At 49.5% G+C, this 13,565-nt stretch overlaps 1 protein-coding gene across 1 annotated transcript; it reads right to left on the bottom strand.

The window, feature by feature from the left end:
* Positions 1-2,523: 2,523 nt before the first annotated feature.
* Positions 2,524-7,418, bottom strand: LOC141070726 (oocyte zinc finger protein XlCOF29-like). Its single transcript, XM_073559573.1, has 4 exons — positions 6,684-7,418; positions 5,467-5,616; positions 5,164-5,337; positions 2,524-2,544 (listed from the first exon to the last, which is right to left on the bottom strand). The coding sequence occupies exons 2-4, from the start codon at positions 5,542-5,544 to the stop codon at positions 2,524-2,526; spliced, it is 273 nt and encodes a 90-aa protein (XP_073415674.1). The 5' UTR covers positions 5,545-5,616; positions 6,684-7,418.
* Between the last annotated feature and the right edge of the window lie 6,147 nt (positions 7,419-13,565).

Raw genomic sequence — 13,565 nt, 5'->3', positions numbered from 1 at the left:
CGATCTTGTATCCGGATGCGACGATTTCTCTGACCCAAGCGTCGTCGACAACGGACAGCCAAGCATCCACGAAAAAGGAAAGTCTGCCTCCCACCCTGGAAGAAATTCCAGGTGGGGGTGACCCGTCTCTTAGAAGAAAATCTGCCGGAATTGGCGCCTGAAGATCTGGAGTATTGTTCTCTAGATCTCCAGCGAGGAGCGGGTTTGTAGGAAGGTTTCATCTGATCCCGCTCCCCTGGTGGAGGGCGGCCGATCTTGTTGAGCAGATCTCTCCGTGGCAGAGAAGGGACGAAAGGGCCTGAATGGTCGAAAACCCCTTTCTGTTGAAAAAATGTTTCGGTCGAGACTGGGGAAGCGAAGTGCTTTTACCACCAGTGGCATCGGAAATTATCTGATCCAGCTTGGCTCCAAAGAGTCTAGAGCCATGGAATGGCAGATTGGTAAGCGACTGTTTTGAAGTAGTGTCCGCATTCCATGACTTTAGCCAGAGGACTCGGCGTACAGCTACTATGTTGCTGTTAGCCCTTGCTACGCAACCGGCCGCGTCCAAGGAGGCGGCCAAAAGGTATTTTCCTGCATGGTTAACCTGATCTGCAAGATCCGCCAACTCGTCTTGAGGAGCTGACGCTAAGATGCCCCTGTGAAGAATTTTTGTCCAAGCGGAAATGACTTTCGCCACCCAGGCGGATGCGAAAATGGGGCAGAGAGAGGCGCCGGATGCCTCAAAGATAGACTTAGCCAGAGATTCAATCTGCCTGTCAGTAGGATCTTTAAGCGATGCCCCATCTGGCAGAGAAAGCACTGTTTTTGAGGCTATTCGGGAAACTGGAGGATCCACCTCGGGAGCCTTGGACCACTTTGTGAGCAGGTCTGTGTCAAAGGGGTACAGTACGTCTAAGTACTTGCGGCCTGAGAAACATTGCTCAGGGCGCTCCCAGTGTTTGGATAAGGTAGTATCGAAATATTTGTGATTGGGAAAGGTTCGAGAAGGAGGTCTTGCTCGTTTAAGGAGAACAGAGCATTCCTGAGGGGGAGTCTTATCCTGCTTAATTTTTAGTGTTTGGAAGATAGCTGACATAAGACTATCGACCATGTCCCGTGTTTTAGAAATGCTGTTCCCTTCTGAACTAGCTTCCGATTGCGAGTCATCGCCTGACTGAAGGTTGTCATCCGAGGAAGGAGAAGGAAACCTGGGAGAAGCAGAAGGGCCCTGCGAGCTAGAGGACGAAGTAGACAGAGCCCGCTTCCTAGAACTCCTGCCCTGTCTGTCTCTCAGAAGGCCGCGGTCAGGTGCGGACGACTCACCCTGAGAGGCGGTCGGGGCACAGGTGGCTGCTGAGGTAATCATTCTAAGACCTGGACCAGTGACTGTGATACTTTTGTCAAGTCGGATACAGACTGAGACATTACAACGGCCCACTCCGGGGGGAAGGGAGAGTGTCCTCAGCCCGGGACTCTGTGCGCTCCTGAGATGCCGACATATTTGAAGGACTGCAGGGGGGGCAGAATGGGGACGACCGACCCGATGCCCACTTCTTTCTACAGCGCGCACAGGCGTAATAGGTAGCGGTGGGCCTGAAGCAGAGATCCCCTGAAGGATTGGGCATAAGTAAACTGCACTGAATGGCCGCAGGAATTAGGGAAGAACCACCGAGGAGAGCTAATCTTTGCCACAGAGCAGAGCCTACCGAGATTCTGGCAAGCAGCAGAAAACGCCGAAGTGTCCCCCAAGCAGCGCAGGAAGGAGTGAAAATCGAGGGCATGGTCGAAGAGGGAGGCTGGCATATCAAAAGAAAAGGAGCCCTGTGATGGGCTAGAAAAGGCTCGCTGAAAAGAGCGCGCTCAGGAAGGGAGGAGGGAGCACGCTGAGGGAAAGTGAAAGTGAAAGGAAGACGCCGCAGCCCCATGCCTAGCAATTGTGAAGGAAACGCCGACATAACGGTGCCGAACTGACAGTGGGCCTGCTGCTTGTGACGCTGCTGTGGTGAGTGAAGGGATCCCCAGTGTCTTCCTGACTAGTGCAGGGGGAGGATGAGACGCAAGCGGCTGTGTGAGCGCGCGGCAGGCAGAGAGGGCGGGAGATTCAAATAACTGCGGACCTGTAATCACCAAGGTCCAACTTCTCCCTTGCACGGAAGCTTATGCGGGGCCGGAGGGAACGTACAGGCACTTACCTGACGTCCCTGAAGAGGATGACCACAGGGGCCCACGGAGAACAGGCAGGCCGCTGGGGGGTCCTCTGTACCCGCATCCTACAGAAGACGGCTTGAACCTCCTGCGATTGCCGTCTTCCTCTCAGCCCTGTCCCGAGAAAGGGGTGAGGAGGGGGATTCGGCAAGGACCAGCCACCTGTCCACAACCCTTATCACCGGAAGGTGATAGGGAGAAAGTCCTGCCTGCGGTACTGAGAGTTGCGATGTGGGTGACTACACACTGCTCGCTCAGCCACATGATATAGGAAATCAGGGTTATAACTATACCCTGTTTCCCAACGGAAAAACCTGAAAAATAAAAGAGAAAAGATTAAAAAGTTCGATCTAAACCCTAAAAGAAAAAATGGATTATTAACTGCGGATCTGGGGAGATCCCGGTCCGCCTCCTACAGACACTAAGCACAAACTGAGGTGCTTGGTGCCTGTCGGTAGGTGTATACTGCCAGGGAGGAGCTAATTTTTATTGTTTTGCATAGTGTCAGCCTCCTAGCAGCAGCAGCATACACCCATGGTAATCTGTGTCCCCCAATAAGGCGATAAAGAAAAAAGGGTGACAGATTCCCTTTAAGTATTGAAATTGTTATGTTGTATAGAAATCCATGACTAGAAGACCCTTGTCACCAATATTTTGAATGTTAAACACAGGGATATTTAGATTAATGTGTTGAGGCGGTAGGCCAGTCTAATGAAATGCGTTTTTAGGGCATGCTTAAAACTGTGGGGATTGGGGATTAACTGAATTATCCTGGGTAGTGCATTCAAAAAAATTGGCACAGCACGTGAGAAGTCTTGGAGACGGGAGTGGGAGGTTCTGATTATTGAGGATGTTAACCTCAGGTCATTAGCAGAACAGAGGGCACGAGTAGGGTGGTAGACTCAGATGTAGGGTGGTGCTGAGCCATGGAGTGCTTTGTGGGTGAGAGTAATAAGTTTATATTGAATTCTGGAGTGTATGGGTAACAAGTGCAATGACTGGCACAAGGTAGAGGCATCGGTGTAAATGTTGGTGAGGAATATGATCCTGGCTGCAGCATTCAAGACAGATTGGAGAGGGGAGAGTTTGGTAAGAGGGAGACCGATTAGTAGAGAGATACAATAGTCCAGACAAGAATGAATAAGAGCAACAGTAAGAGTTTTGCAGAGTTGAAAGTAAGAAAGGGTCAAATTCTAGATATGTTTTTGAGGTGCAGATAACAAGAGCGAGCCAGTGATCGGATGTGGGGGGTGAATGAAAGCTCTGAATCAATTATGACCCCAAGGGAGCAGGCATGCTGCTGGGGAGTACTAGTGGAACCACACACGGAGATGGCAATGTCGGGCATACGTACATTAGTAGCGGGAGGAAACACGAGGAGTTCAGTTTTTGACAGATTCAGTTTCAGATAGAGGGAGGACATGATGTTAGAGACAGCAGTAAGACAATCACAGGTGTTTTCCAAAAAAGGCAGGCGTGATATCGAGAGAAGAAGCGTATAATTGGGTGTCATCAGCATAGAGATGGTACTGGAAACCAAATCTGCTGATTGTTTGTCCAATAGGTGCAGTATACAAAGAGAAGAGGAGGGGGCCTAGGACTGATCCTTAAGGAACCCCAACAGTAAGGGGAAGATGACAGGAGGAGTACCCGGCAAAATAAACAGTGATGGAGCGGTCAGAGAGATAGGAGGAAAACCAGGAGAGAACGGTGTCCCTGAGGTCGATGGAGCGGAGCATAGTGAAGAGGAGCTGGTGATCCACAGTGTCGAATGCTGCAGAGAGTTCTAGGAGAATTAGCATGGAGTAGTGACCATTAGATTTAGCTGATAGTAGACCATTAGAGACTTTAGTGCGGGCAGTTTCAGTAGAGTGTAAAGAGCAGAAACCGGATTGTAGAGGGTCGAGAAGAGAGTTATCTGAGAGATAGAGGATAAGATGGGCATGAACCAGGCGTTCCAGGAGTTTAGAGATGAAGGGAAGATTGGAGACAGGTCTACAGTTAGTGGCACGGTTTTGGTCGAGGGATGGTTTTTAAGTAATGGATGTATGATGGCATGCTTAAATGAGCAAGGAAAGATACCGGAAGAGAGAGAGAGGTTGAATATTTTTGTTAGGTGAGCGGTGACAGCAGGGTAAAGGAACTGGAGGAGATGTGATGGAATGGGGTCACTGGTGCAAGTAGTAAGGCGAGAAGGTGCAAGGAGCCTGATTACTTCTTCTGTTACTGGTTCAAAATCAGAGAGTGCGCTAGATGCAGTGGGGGAGGGAGGACATTGCATGGTATGAGGGGATTGGGAGATAATTTCCTGTCGGATATGGTCAATTTTTTTCTTTGAAATAATTGGCCAGATCGTCAGCATGGAGATTCCGTGGTTGGGGTCTGCACTCTTGGGTTGAGTAAGGAATGAAAAGGGTCAAAGAGACATTTAGGGTTATTGGATAGTGAGGTGATGTGGGTGTTGAAATAGGTTTGTTTGGAGAGGTGAAGGGCAGAGTTGTATGTTTTAAGCATAAACTTATAATGGATGAAATCTTCGGGCAGATTAGATTTTCTCCACAGACGTTCGGCTCACCTGGAGCACTGCTGTAGGAAACGTGTTTGCAGCGTGTGCCAGGGTTGTCTGTTGTGAATTCTCTTGATCTGACTTCTGAGTCGGGGTTCCCTCTGGTGGTTACTGCGGGTAGTGGAGCTGGCCGGGTTGATAGAAGTCTGCCACCTGATGACAATGATTGGAAATCAGGGGTTACTGACTGGGAGGATATAAGTGTGCAGGCTTCCCTCAGTTGCTGCTGGTGACTGTTTCTTCCTGTGCATTTTGAGGTCTGCTAACGCCTGCCTGATCCTGCATTTTTCAGTTAAGTTGTCCATTTGCTAATCATTTGCATCTGATCTGGTTTTGTCTCTTTCTGCTTTGCTGTGAGGGTTCAGCGTGCTCCCTGCTGGGGCTGTGCTGGACCCCGCTCCATATGTTACAGTCAGCAGCTCAATCATCTTGTAGGTGAGTTCTAGGATCTTCTGGTCATTGATGTCCTCATGTATCAGGGGGTGAGGTGGAGGCCCTGTGAGTGGGCTCAGGGGTCTTCCCCATTCCTCAGACACAGGGGCCTGACAGCGCTCCCTAGAGGTCTTCTTCACTACTGTGTAATCCTGGTTATGGAGAGACACATTAATAAACCTCACTACAGACATTTCCAGAGTCCTCACCTCTCCAGTTCTGTCAATGTGTTATTCCCATAGATAAGAATGATGGAATGTGACGTCATCAGAATCTCTCACCTCTCCAGTAAGCCGGAAGAGGATCTCTAGGGTGAGGTGTAATATCCTCTCCGCCATCTTGTCCCTGTCCCTATCCATCCTTGTAGGGTCACTCAGGAGAATTCTCTTATATAGAAGATCTCCACTGAGAGGATCCGATACTGTAGGGACCTGAATGGAAGAATATGATAGAATGTAAAATTATAAGGAATTTATTGTAGCAATGAGTAGATTTGTTCTTATTTGGCCAGAATTTGCGTATAATTATTTTTATTCAAATCAAATGTACATTGTTATGCTGAGTAGTCTCTTCAGACCCGAGAGCATAATAAACATATGTAAAAAAAAATAAAAAATCCTCTATTGGCTCTCATCTGCACACAGTGCAGATCTGCTTCAGATTAATCTTTTTTTTTCGGTGTGGTCACTGGTGTGGCATTCACTTGGCCATCTTTGGCACTTTCAAGGTGACTGACATCCAAAAAAGCCAAACATGGACTAGTGAAGACCACACCAGTTAATTTATGGGGCATATGTCCGATTCATTCCTCGGACAGATTCTGTTCTCTGCATATCCGAGCTTGATCAAATATTGCACTTGGCCTTGTAAGTCAATGAGTCAGTGGAAAATATTGGACTGCACTTGGATGTCATCTGAGCGCAGTCCAAGTTCAACTAACTGACAGAATGAAGAATTTTTTTTCTGCATCGTCTCCTCATCTGAGAGAATCGGATCACACTATGATCACACGCTGATCAGAGTATGATTTGCACAATCTACCCGATTCTCTTTGATGAGAGAATCCTCGATCATCTGCACCTACCCTAAAATGTCACCAATATTGAAAGCCAAGATGGAAATGTGATGAAAGCAGGAAACGTGTCTCACATTCTTAATCAGTCAATAGAGACAGATCACATACTGTACTTCTGAAAAAAGTGAGAGAGCAGCAGCTTTCACTTCTTCCGAATGTATGTGACTTGTCCTAAGGCATGGAGAGTGAAGTAAGTGCTGATTGGTCTCAGGGATTGCGTGACATAACAGGTGATCCTCGAGAGAGCCAGTAACAACTGCTGGAATGACGCCGGCCTGGAGGTGAGTATAAGTGTTTATATTTTGCAAGGGGGAAACAGGGGTTTTCTGAGTAGTGGACAATCCTTATACTTGAAAAAAAAACTTCTTCCATTTTGTAGCAATCAATACCGCATTAAAAAAAGCAACTAATCTTGATACAAACTTCTCACTTATGGCTGTTCTTGACGATCCCGGTCAGTACCATAGACAATGAATAGCGTTCATCTGTAATCGCTCAGCCCAATTCAGCCTGCAGAGAGAAGTCAAATTGACGCAATTGTAATAATGTACAGTAAAATGCAAACAGAGAATTCTTTTTTTTCCACCAATAAATTAATAAATGCAGATTGATAATTGAGGACAGTGAGAGAATTTTTGGGTGGATGATTAGCAGATGTGGCAGCGGAGGGAGCAGATTGTAGGTTGCTGTAACATCCTACAAGTTATGAGAGAACGTGAGGAGAAAAGCTGCAACTCGCTAATATAAATTTTATCGTAATCTGTAGACAGCGGTTCGATGTGTGGAGTACTACAAGTCCCAGGAAGGTGTCAGGTTGCAATAAAGGCAGGACATGTGCATGCTGTCTGCAGATACCTGAAAACAACCACAGAACGGCCATCGGCCAAGATGCCTCAGTCCCCACAGTCACATTCAGTGGAGACAGTAAGTTATTACTGAGGGAGGAGAACGACCCAGAGGAAATGCAATGGGGAATCTCCACATACCTCCTCCTGCAGAGCCCACACTAGATATATAATATATATGGTCCTGTCTAGAAGTGAGCTTCCCCTATGAGGAAGTGGCGGAGCCTTCCACAGCTCAGACCCCATAACAGGATGCAGCAGTGTATGTGGGTTTGAACCTAAGGCCTGTTTCACACTTCAGTTGTTTCCATCAGTCAAAATCCGCCGTTTTGAAAAAAAACGGATCCGCCATGTTTTTTGGCGGATCCGTTTTTTTCCCATTGACTTGCATTAGCAGCGGATTTAGACGTATGGTCATCCGTTGGATCCGTTTTTTGAAGGATCCGCCAAAATTTTGTCGTCCGCTTCCTTCAGTGGATGGATAATGAAACGTTTTTTGTCTGCGTCAAAATAGTGGATAGCAGCGGATCCGCCGCTATCCGCCATTCGTTATAATGGACGCCTATGGGCGGTGGATCCGTTGCCAACCGTTTTTTGACGGAATCCAGCAACGGATCCGATTTTTGTCACTGAGCATGCCCGGAAGAATTTACTTGCCAGAAATTTAACCCCAAATTCCGTTCTGGCGGCAGAAAAATTCTCTCTCTCCTTTTTTCCAGACTCATTTTCCTTTAAATTTCAGTCACTTACTTAGTACAGCGGATCCGTCAAAAAACGGATCCGGTGGCATCCGTTTGTGCCACAACGGAAACGGATCCGTTTTTTCACAACATGGCGGATTTTGACTGAAGTCAAATAACTGAAATGTGAAACAGGCCTTAGAGGAGTGAGGTGCTGCAAGATGGGGCTGTGTATAGATGAGAGGAGTGAGGTACTGCAGGATGGGGCTGTGTATAGATGAGAGGAGTGAGGTACTGCAGGATGGGGCTGTGTATAGATGAGAAAAGTGAGGTGCTGCAGGATGAGGCTGTGTATAGATGAGATGAGTGAGGTGCTGCAGGATGGGGCTGTGTATAGATGAGAGGAGCGAGGTGCTGCAGGATGGGGCTGTGTATAGATGAGAGGAGTGAGGTACTGCAGGATGGGGCTGTGTATAGATGAGTGAGGTGCTGCAGGATGGGGCTGTGTATAGATGAGAGGAGTGAGGTACTACAGGATGGGGCTGTGTATAGATGAGAGGAGTGTGGTGCTGCAGGATGGGGCTGTGTATAGATGAGAGGAGTGAGGTTCTGCAGGATGGGGCTGTGTATAGATGAGAGGAGTGAGGTACTGCAGGATGGGACTGTGTATAGATGAGAGGAGTGAGGTGCTGCAGCAGGATGGGGCTGTGTACAGATGAGAGGAGTGAGGTGCTGCAGCAGGATGGGGCTGTGTATAGATGAGAGGAGTGAGGTACTACAGGATGGGGCTGTGTATAGATGAGAGGAGTGAGGTACTGCAGGATGGGGCTGTGTATAGATGAGATGAGTGAGGTGCTGCAGGATGGGGCTGTGTATAGATGAGAGGAGTGAGGTAGTACAGGATGGGGCTGTGTATAGATGAGAGGAGTGAGGTGCTGCAGCAGGATGGGGCTGTGTATAGATGAGATGAGTGAGGTGCTGCAGGATGGGGCTGTGTATAGATGAGAGGAGTGAGGTGCTGCAGGATGGGGCTGTGTATAGATGAGAGGAGTGAGGTACTGCAGGATGGTGCTGTGTATAGATGAGTGAGGTGCTGCAGGATGGGGCTGTGTATAGATGAGAGGAGTGAGGTACTACAGGATGGGGCTGTGTATAGATGAGAGGAGTGTGGTGCTGCAGGATGGGGCTGTGTATAGATGAGAGGAGTGTGGTGCTGCAGGATGGGGCTGTGTATAGATGAGAGGAGTGAGGTGCTGCAGCAGGATGGGGCTGTGTATAGATGAGAGGAGTGAGGTGCTGCAGCAGGATGGGGCTGTGTATAGATGAGAGGAGTGAGGTGCTGCAGCAGGATGGGGCTGTGTATAGATGAGAGGAGTGAGGTACTACAGGATGGGGCTGTGTATAGATGAGAGGAGTGAGGTGCTGCAGGATGGGGCTGTGTATAGATGAGAGGAGTGAGGTGCTGCAGGATGGGGCTGTGTATAGATGAGAGGAGTGAGGTACTACAGGATGGGGCTGTGTATAGATGAGAGGAGTGAGGTGCTGCAAGATGGGGCTGGGTATAGGTGAGAGGAGTGAGGTGCTGCAGGATAGGGCTGTGTATAGATGAGAGTGAGGTGCTGCCTGCAGGATGGGCCTGTGTATAGATGACAGGAGTGAGGTGCTGCAGGATGGGGCTGTATATAGATGAGAGGAGTGAGGTGCTGCAGGATGGGGCTGTATATAGATGAGAGGAGTGAGGTGCTGCAGGATGGGGCTGTGTATAGATGAGAGGAGTGAGGTGCTGCAGGATGGGACTGTGTATAGCTGAGAGTAGTGAGGTGCTGCAGGATGGGACTGTGTATAGATGAGAGGAGTGAGGCGCTGCAGGATGGGACTGTGTATAGATGAGAGGAGTGAGGCGCTGCAGGATGGGACTCTGTACAGATGAGAGGAGTGAGGTGCTGCAGGATGGGACTGTGTATAGCTGAGAGGAGTGAGGTACTGCAGGATGGGACTGTGTACAGATGAGAGGAGTGAGGTGCTTCAGGATGGGACTGTGTATAGATGAGAGGAGTGAGGCGCTCCAGGATGGGACTGTGTACAGATGAGAGGAGTGAGGTGCTCCAGGATGAGACTGTGTATAGCTGAGAGGAGTGAGGTACTGCAGGATGGGACTGTGTACAGATGAGAGGAGTGAGGTGCTGCAGGATGGGACAGTGTGTAGCTGAGAGGAGTGAGGTACTGCAGGATGGGACTGTGTATAGATGAGAGGAGTGAGGCACTGCACGATGGGGCTGTGTAAAGATGAGAGGAGTGAGGTGCTGCAGGATGGGGCTGTGTATAGATGAGAGGAGTGAGGTACTGCAGGATGGGGCTGTGTATAGATGAGAGGAGTGAGGTGCTGCAGGATGGGCCTGTGTATAGATGACAGGAGTGAGGTGCTGCAGGATGGGGCTGTATATAGATGAGAGGAATGAGGTGCTGCAGGATGGGGCTGTATATAGATGAGAGGAGTGAGGTAGTGCAGGATGGGGCTGTGTATAGATGAGAGGAATTAGGTGCTGCAGGATGGGGCTGTATATAGATGAGGAGTGAGGTGCTGCAGGATGGGGCTGTGTACAGATGAGAGGAGTGAGGTACTGCAGGATGGGGCTGTGTACAGATGAGAGGAGTGAGGTGCTGCAGCAGGATGGGGCTGTGTATAGATGAGAGGAGTGAGGTACTACAGGATGGGGCTGTGTATAGATGAGAGGAGTGAGGTACTGCAGGATGGGGCTGTGTATAGATGAGATGAGTGAGGTGCTGCAGGATGGGGCTGTGTATAGATGAGAGGAGTGAGGTAGTACAGGATGGGGCTGTGTATAGATGAGAGGAGTGAGGTGCTGCAGCAGAATGGGGCTGTGTATAGATGAGATGAGTGAGGTGCTGCAGGATGGGGCTGTGTATAGATGAGAGGAGTGAGGTGCTGCAGGATGGGGCTGTGTATAGATGAGAGGAGTGAGGTACTGCAGGATGGGGCTGTGTATAGATGAGTGAGGTGCTGCAGGATGGGGCTGTGTATAGATGAGAGGAGTGAGGTACTACAGGATGGGGCTGTGTATAGATGAGAGGAGTGTGGTGCTGCAGGATGGGGCTGAGAGGAGTGAGGTACTGCAGGATGGGGCTGTGTATAGATGAGAGAAGTGAGGTGCTGCAGCAGGATGGGGCTGTGTATAGATGAGAGGAGTGAGGTGCTGCAGCAGGATGGGGCTGTGTATAGATGAGAGGAGTGAGGTACTACAGGATGGGGCTGTGTATAGATGAGAGGAGTGAGGTGCTGCAGGATGGGGCTGTGTATAGATGAGAGGAGTGAGGTGCTGCAGGATGGGGCTGTGTATAGATGAGAGGAGTGAGGTACTACAGGATGGGGCTGTGTATAGATGAGAGGAGTGAGGTGCTGCAGGATGGGGCTGGGTATAGGTGAGAGGAGTGAGGTGCTTCAGGATGGGACTGTGTATAGATGAGAGGAGTGAGGTGCTGCAGGATGGGGCTGTATATAGATGAGAGGAATGAGGTGCTGCAGGATGGGGCTGTATATAGATGAGAGGAGTGAGGTAGTGCAGGATGGGGCTGTGTATAGATGAGAGGAATTAGGTGCTGCAGGATGGGGCTGTATATAGATGAGGAGTGAGGTGCTGCAGGATGGGGCTGTGTATAGATGAGAGGAGTGAGGTGCTGCAGGATGGGACTGTGTATAGCTGAGAGGAGTGAGGTACTGCAGGATGGGCCTGTGCATAGATGACAGGAGTGAGGTGCTGCAGGATGGGGCTGTATATAGATGAGAGGAATGAGGTGCTGCAGGATGGGGCTGTATATAGATGAGAGGAGTGAGGTGCTGCAGGATGGAGCTGTGTACAGATGAGAGGAGTTAGGTGCTGCAGGATGGGACTGTGTATAGCTGAGAGGAGTGAGGTGCTGCAGGATGGGACTGTGTATAGATGAGAGGAGTGAGGTGCTGCAGGATGGGACTGTGTATAGCTGAGAGTAGTGAGGTGCTGCAGGATGGGACTGTGTATAGATGAGAGGAGTGAGGCGCTGCAGGATGGGACTCTGTACAGATGAGAGGAGTGAGGTGCTGCAGGATGGGACTGTATATAGCTGAGAGGAGTGAGGTACTGCAGGATGGGACTGTGTACAGACGAGAGGAGTGAGGTACTGCAGGATTGGGCTGTGTATAGATGAGAGGAGTGAGGTGCTCCAGGATGGGACTGTGTACAGATGAGAGGAGTGAGGTGCTCCAGGATGGGACTGTGTATAGCTGAGAGGAGTGAGGTACTGCAGGATGGGACTGTGTACAGATGAGAGGAGTGAGGTGCTGCAGGATGGGACAGTGTATAGCTGAGAGGAGTGAGGTACTGCAGGATGGGACTGTGTATAGATGAGAGGAGTGAGGTAGTGCAGGATGGGGCTGTGTATAGATGAGAGGAATGAGGTGCTGCAGGATGGGGTTGTATATAGATTAGAGGAGTGAGGCATTGCAGGATGGGACTGTGTACAGATGAGAGGAGTGAGGTGCTGCAGGATGGGGCTGTGTATAGATGAGAGGAGTGAGGTACTGCAAGAAGGGACTGTGTACAGATGAGAGGAGTGAGGTACTGCAGGATGGGACTGTGTATAGATGAGAGGAGTGAGGTACTACAGGATGGGGTTGTGTATAGATTAGAGGAGTGAGTTACTGCAAGATGGGACTGTGTACAGATGAGAGTGAGGTGCTGCAGGATGGGACTGTATAGATGAGGAGTGAGGTGCTGCAGGATGGGGCTGTGTATAGATGAGAGAAGTGAGGTACTGCAGGATGGGGCTGAGTATAGATGAGAGGAGTGAGGTGCTGCAGGATGGGGTTGTGTATAGATGAGAGGAGTGAGGTACTGCAGGATGGGGCTGTGTATAGATGAGAGGAGTGAGGTACTGCAGGATGGGGCTGTGTATAGATGAGAGGAGTGAGGTACTGCAGGATGGGACTGTGTATAGATGAGAGGAGTTAGGTCCCGCAGCACCTCACTCCTCTCATCTATACACAGCCCCATCCTGCAGTACCTCACTCCTCTCATCTATACACAGCCCCATCCTGCAGTACCTCACTCCTTTCATCTATACACAGCTCCATCTTGCAGCATCTCACTCCTCTAAGCCCGTTTCACATTTCAGTTATTTGACGTCAGTCAAAATCCACCATGTTGTGAAAAAACGGATCCGTTTCCGTTGTGGCACAAACGGATGCCACGGGATCCGTTTTTGACGGATCCGTTGTAGTAAGTAAGTGACTGAAATTTAAACGAAAATGAGTCTGGGAAAAAGGAGAGAGGGAGAGAGAGAGAGAATTTTTCTGCCTCCAGAACGGAATTTATACACAGCCCCATCCTGCAGTACCTCACTTCTCTCATTTATACACAGCCCCATCCTGCAGTACCTCACTCCTCTCATCTATACACAGCCCCATCCTGCAGTACCTCACTTCTCTCATTTATACACAGCCCCATCCTGCAGTACCTCACTCCTCTCATCTATACACAGCCCCATCCTGTAGTACCTCACTCCTCTCATCTATACACAGCCCCATCCTGTAGTACCTCATTCCTCTCATCTATACACAGCCCCATCCTGTAGTACCTCACTCCTCTCATCTATACACAGCCCCATCCTGCAGCACCTCACTCCTCTCATCTATACACAACCCCATCCTGCAGCACCTCACTCCTCTCATCTATACACAGCCCCATCCTGTAGTACCTCACTCCTCTCATCTATACACAGTCACA

This window comes from Dendrobates tinctorius, unplaced genomic scaffold (assembly GCF_039654945.1).
Source record: "Dendrobates tinctorius isolate UK_male_01 unplaced genomic scaffold, ASM3965494v1 ptg000014l, whole genome shotgun sequence".
In the NCBI taxonomy this organism is placed as follows: domain Eukaryota; kingdom Metazoa; phylum Chordata; class Amphibia; order Anura; family Dendrobatidae; genus Dendrobates; species Dendrobates tinctorius.
This window is presented reverse-complemented; position numbering and strand designations above follow the sequence as displayed.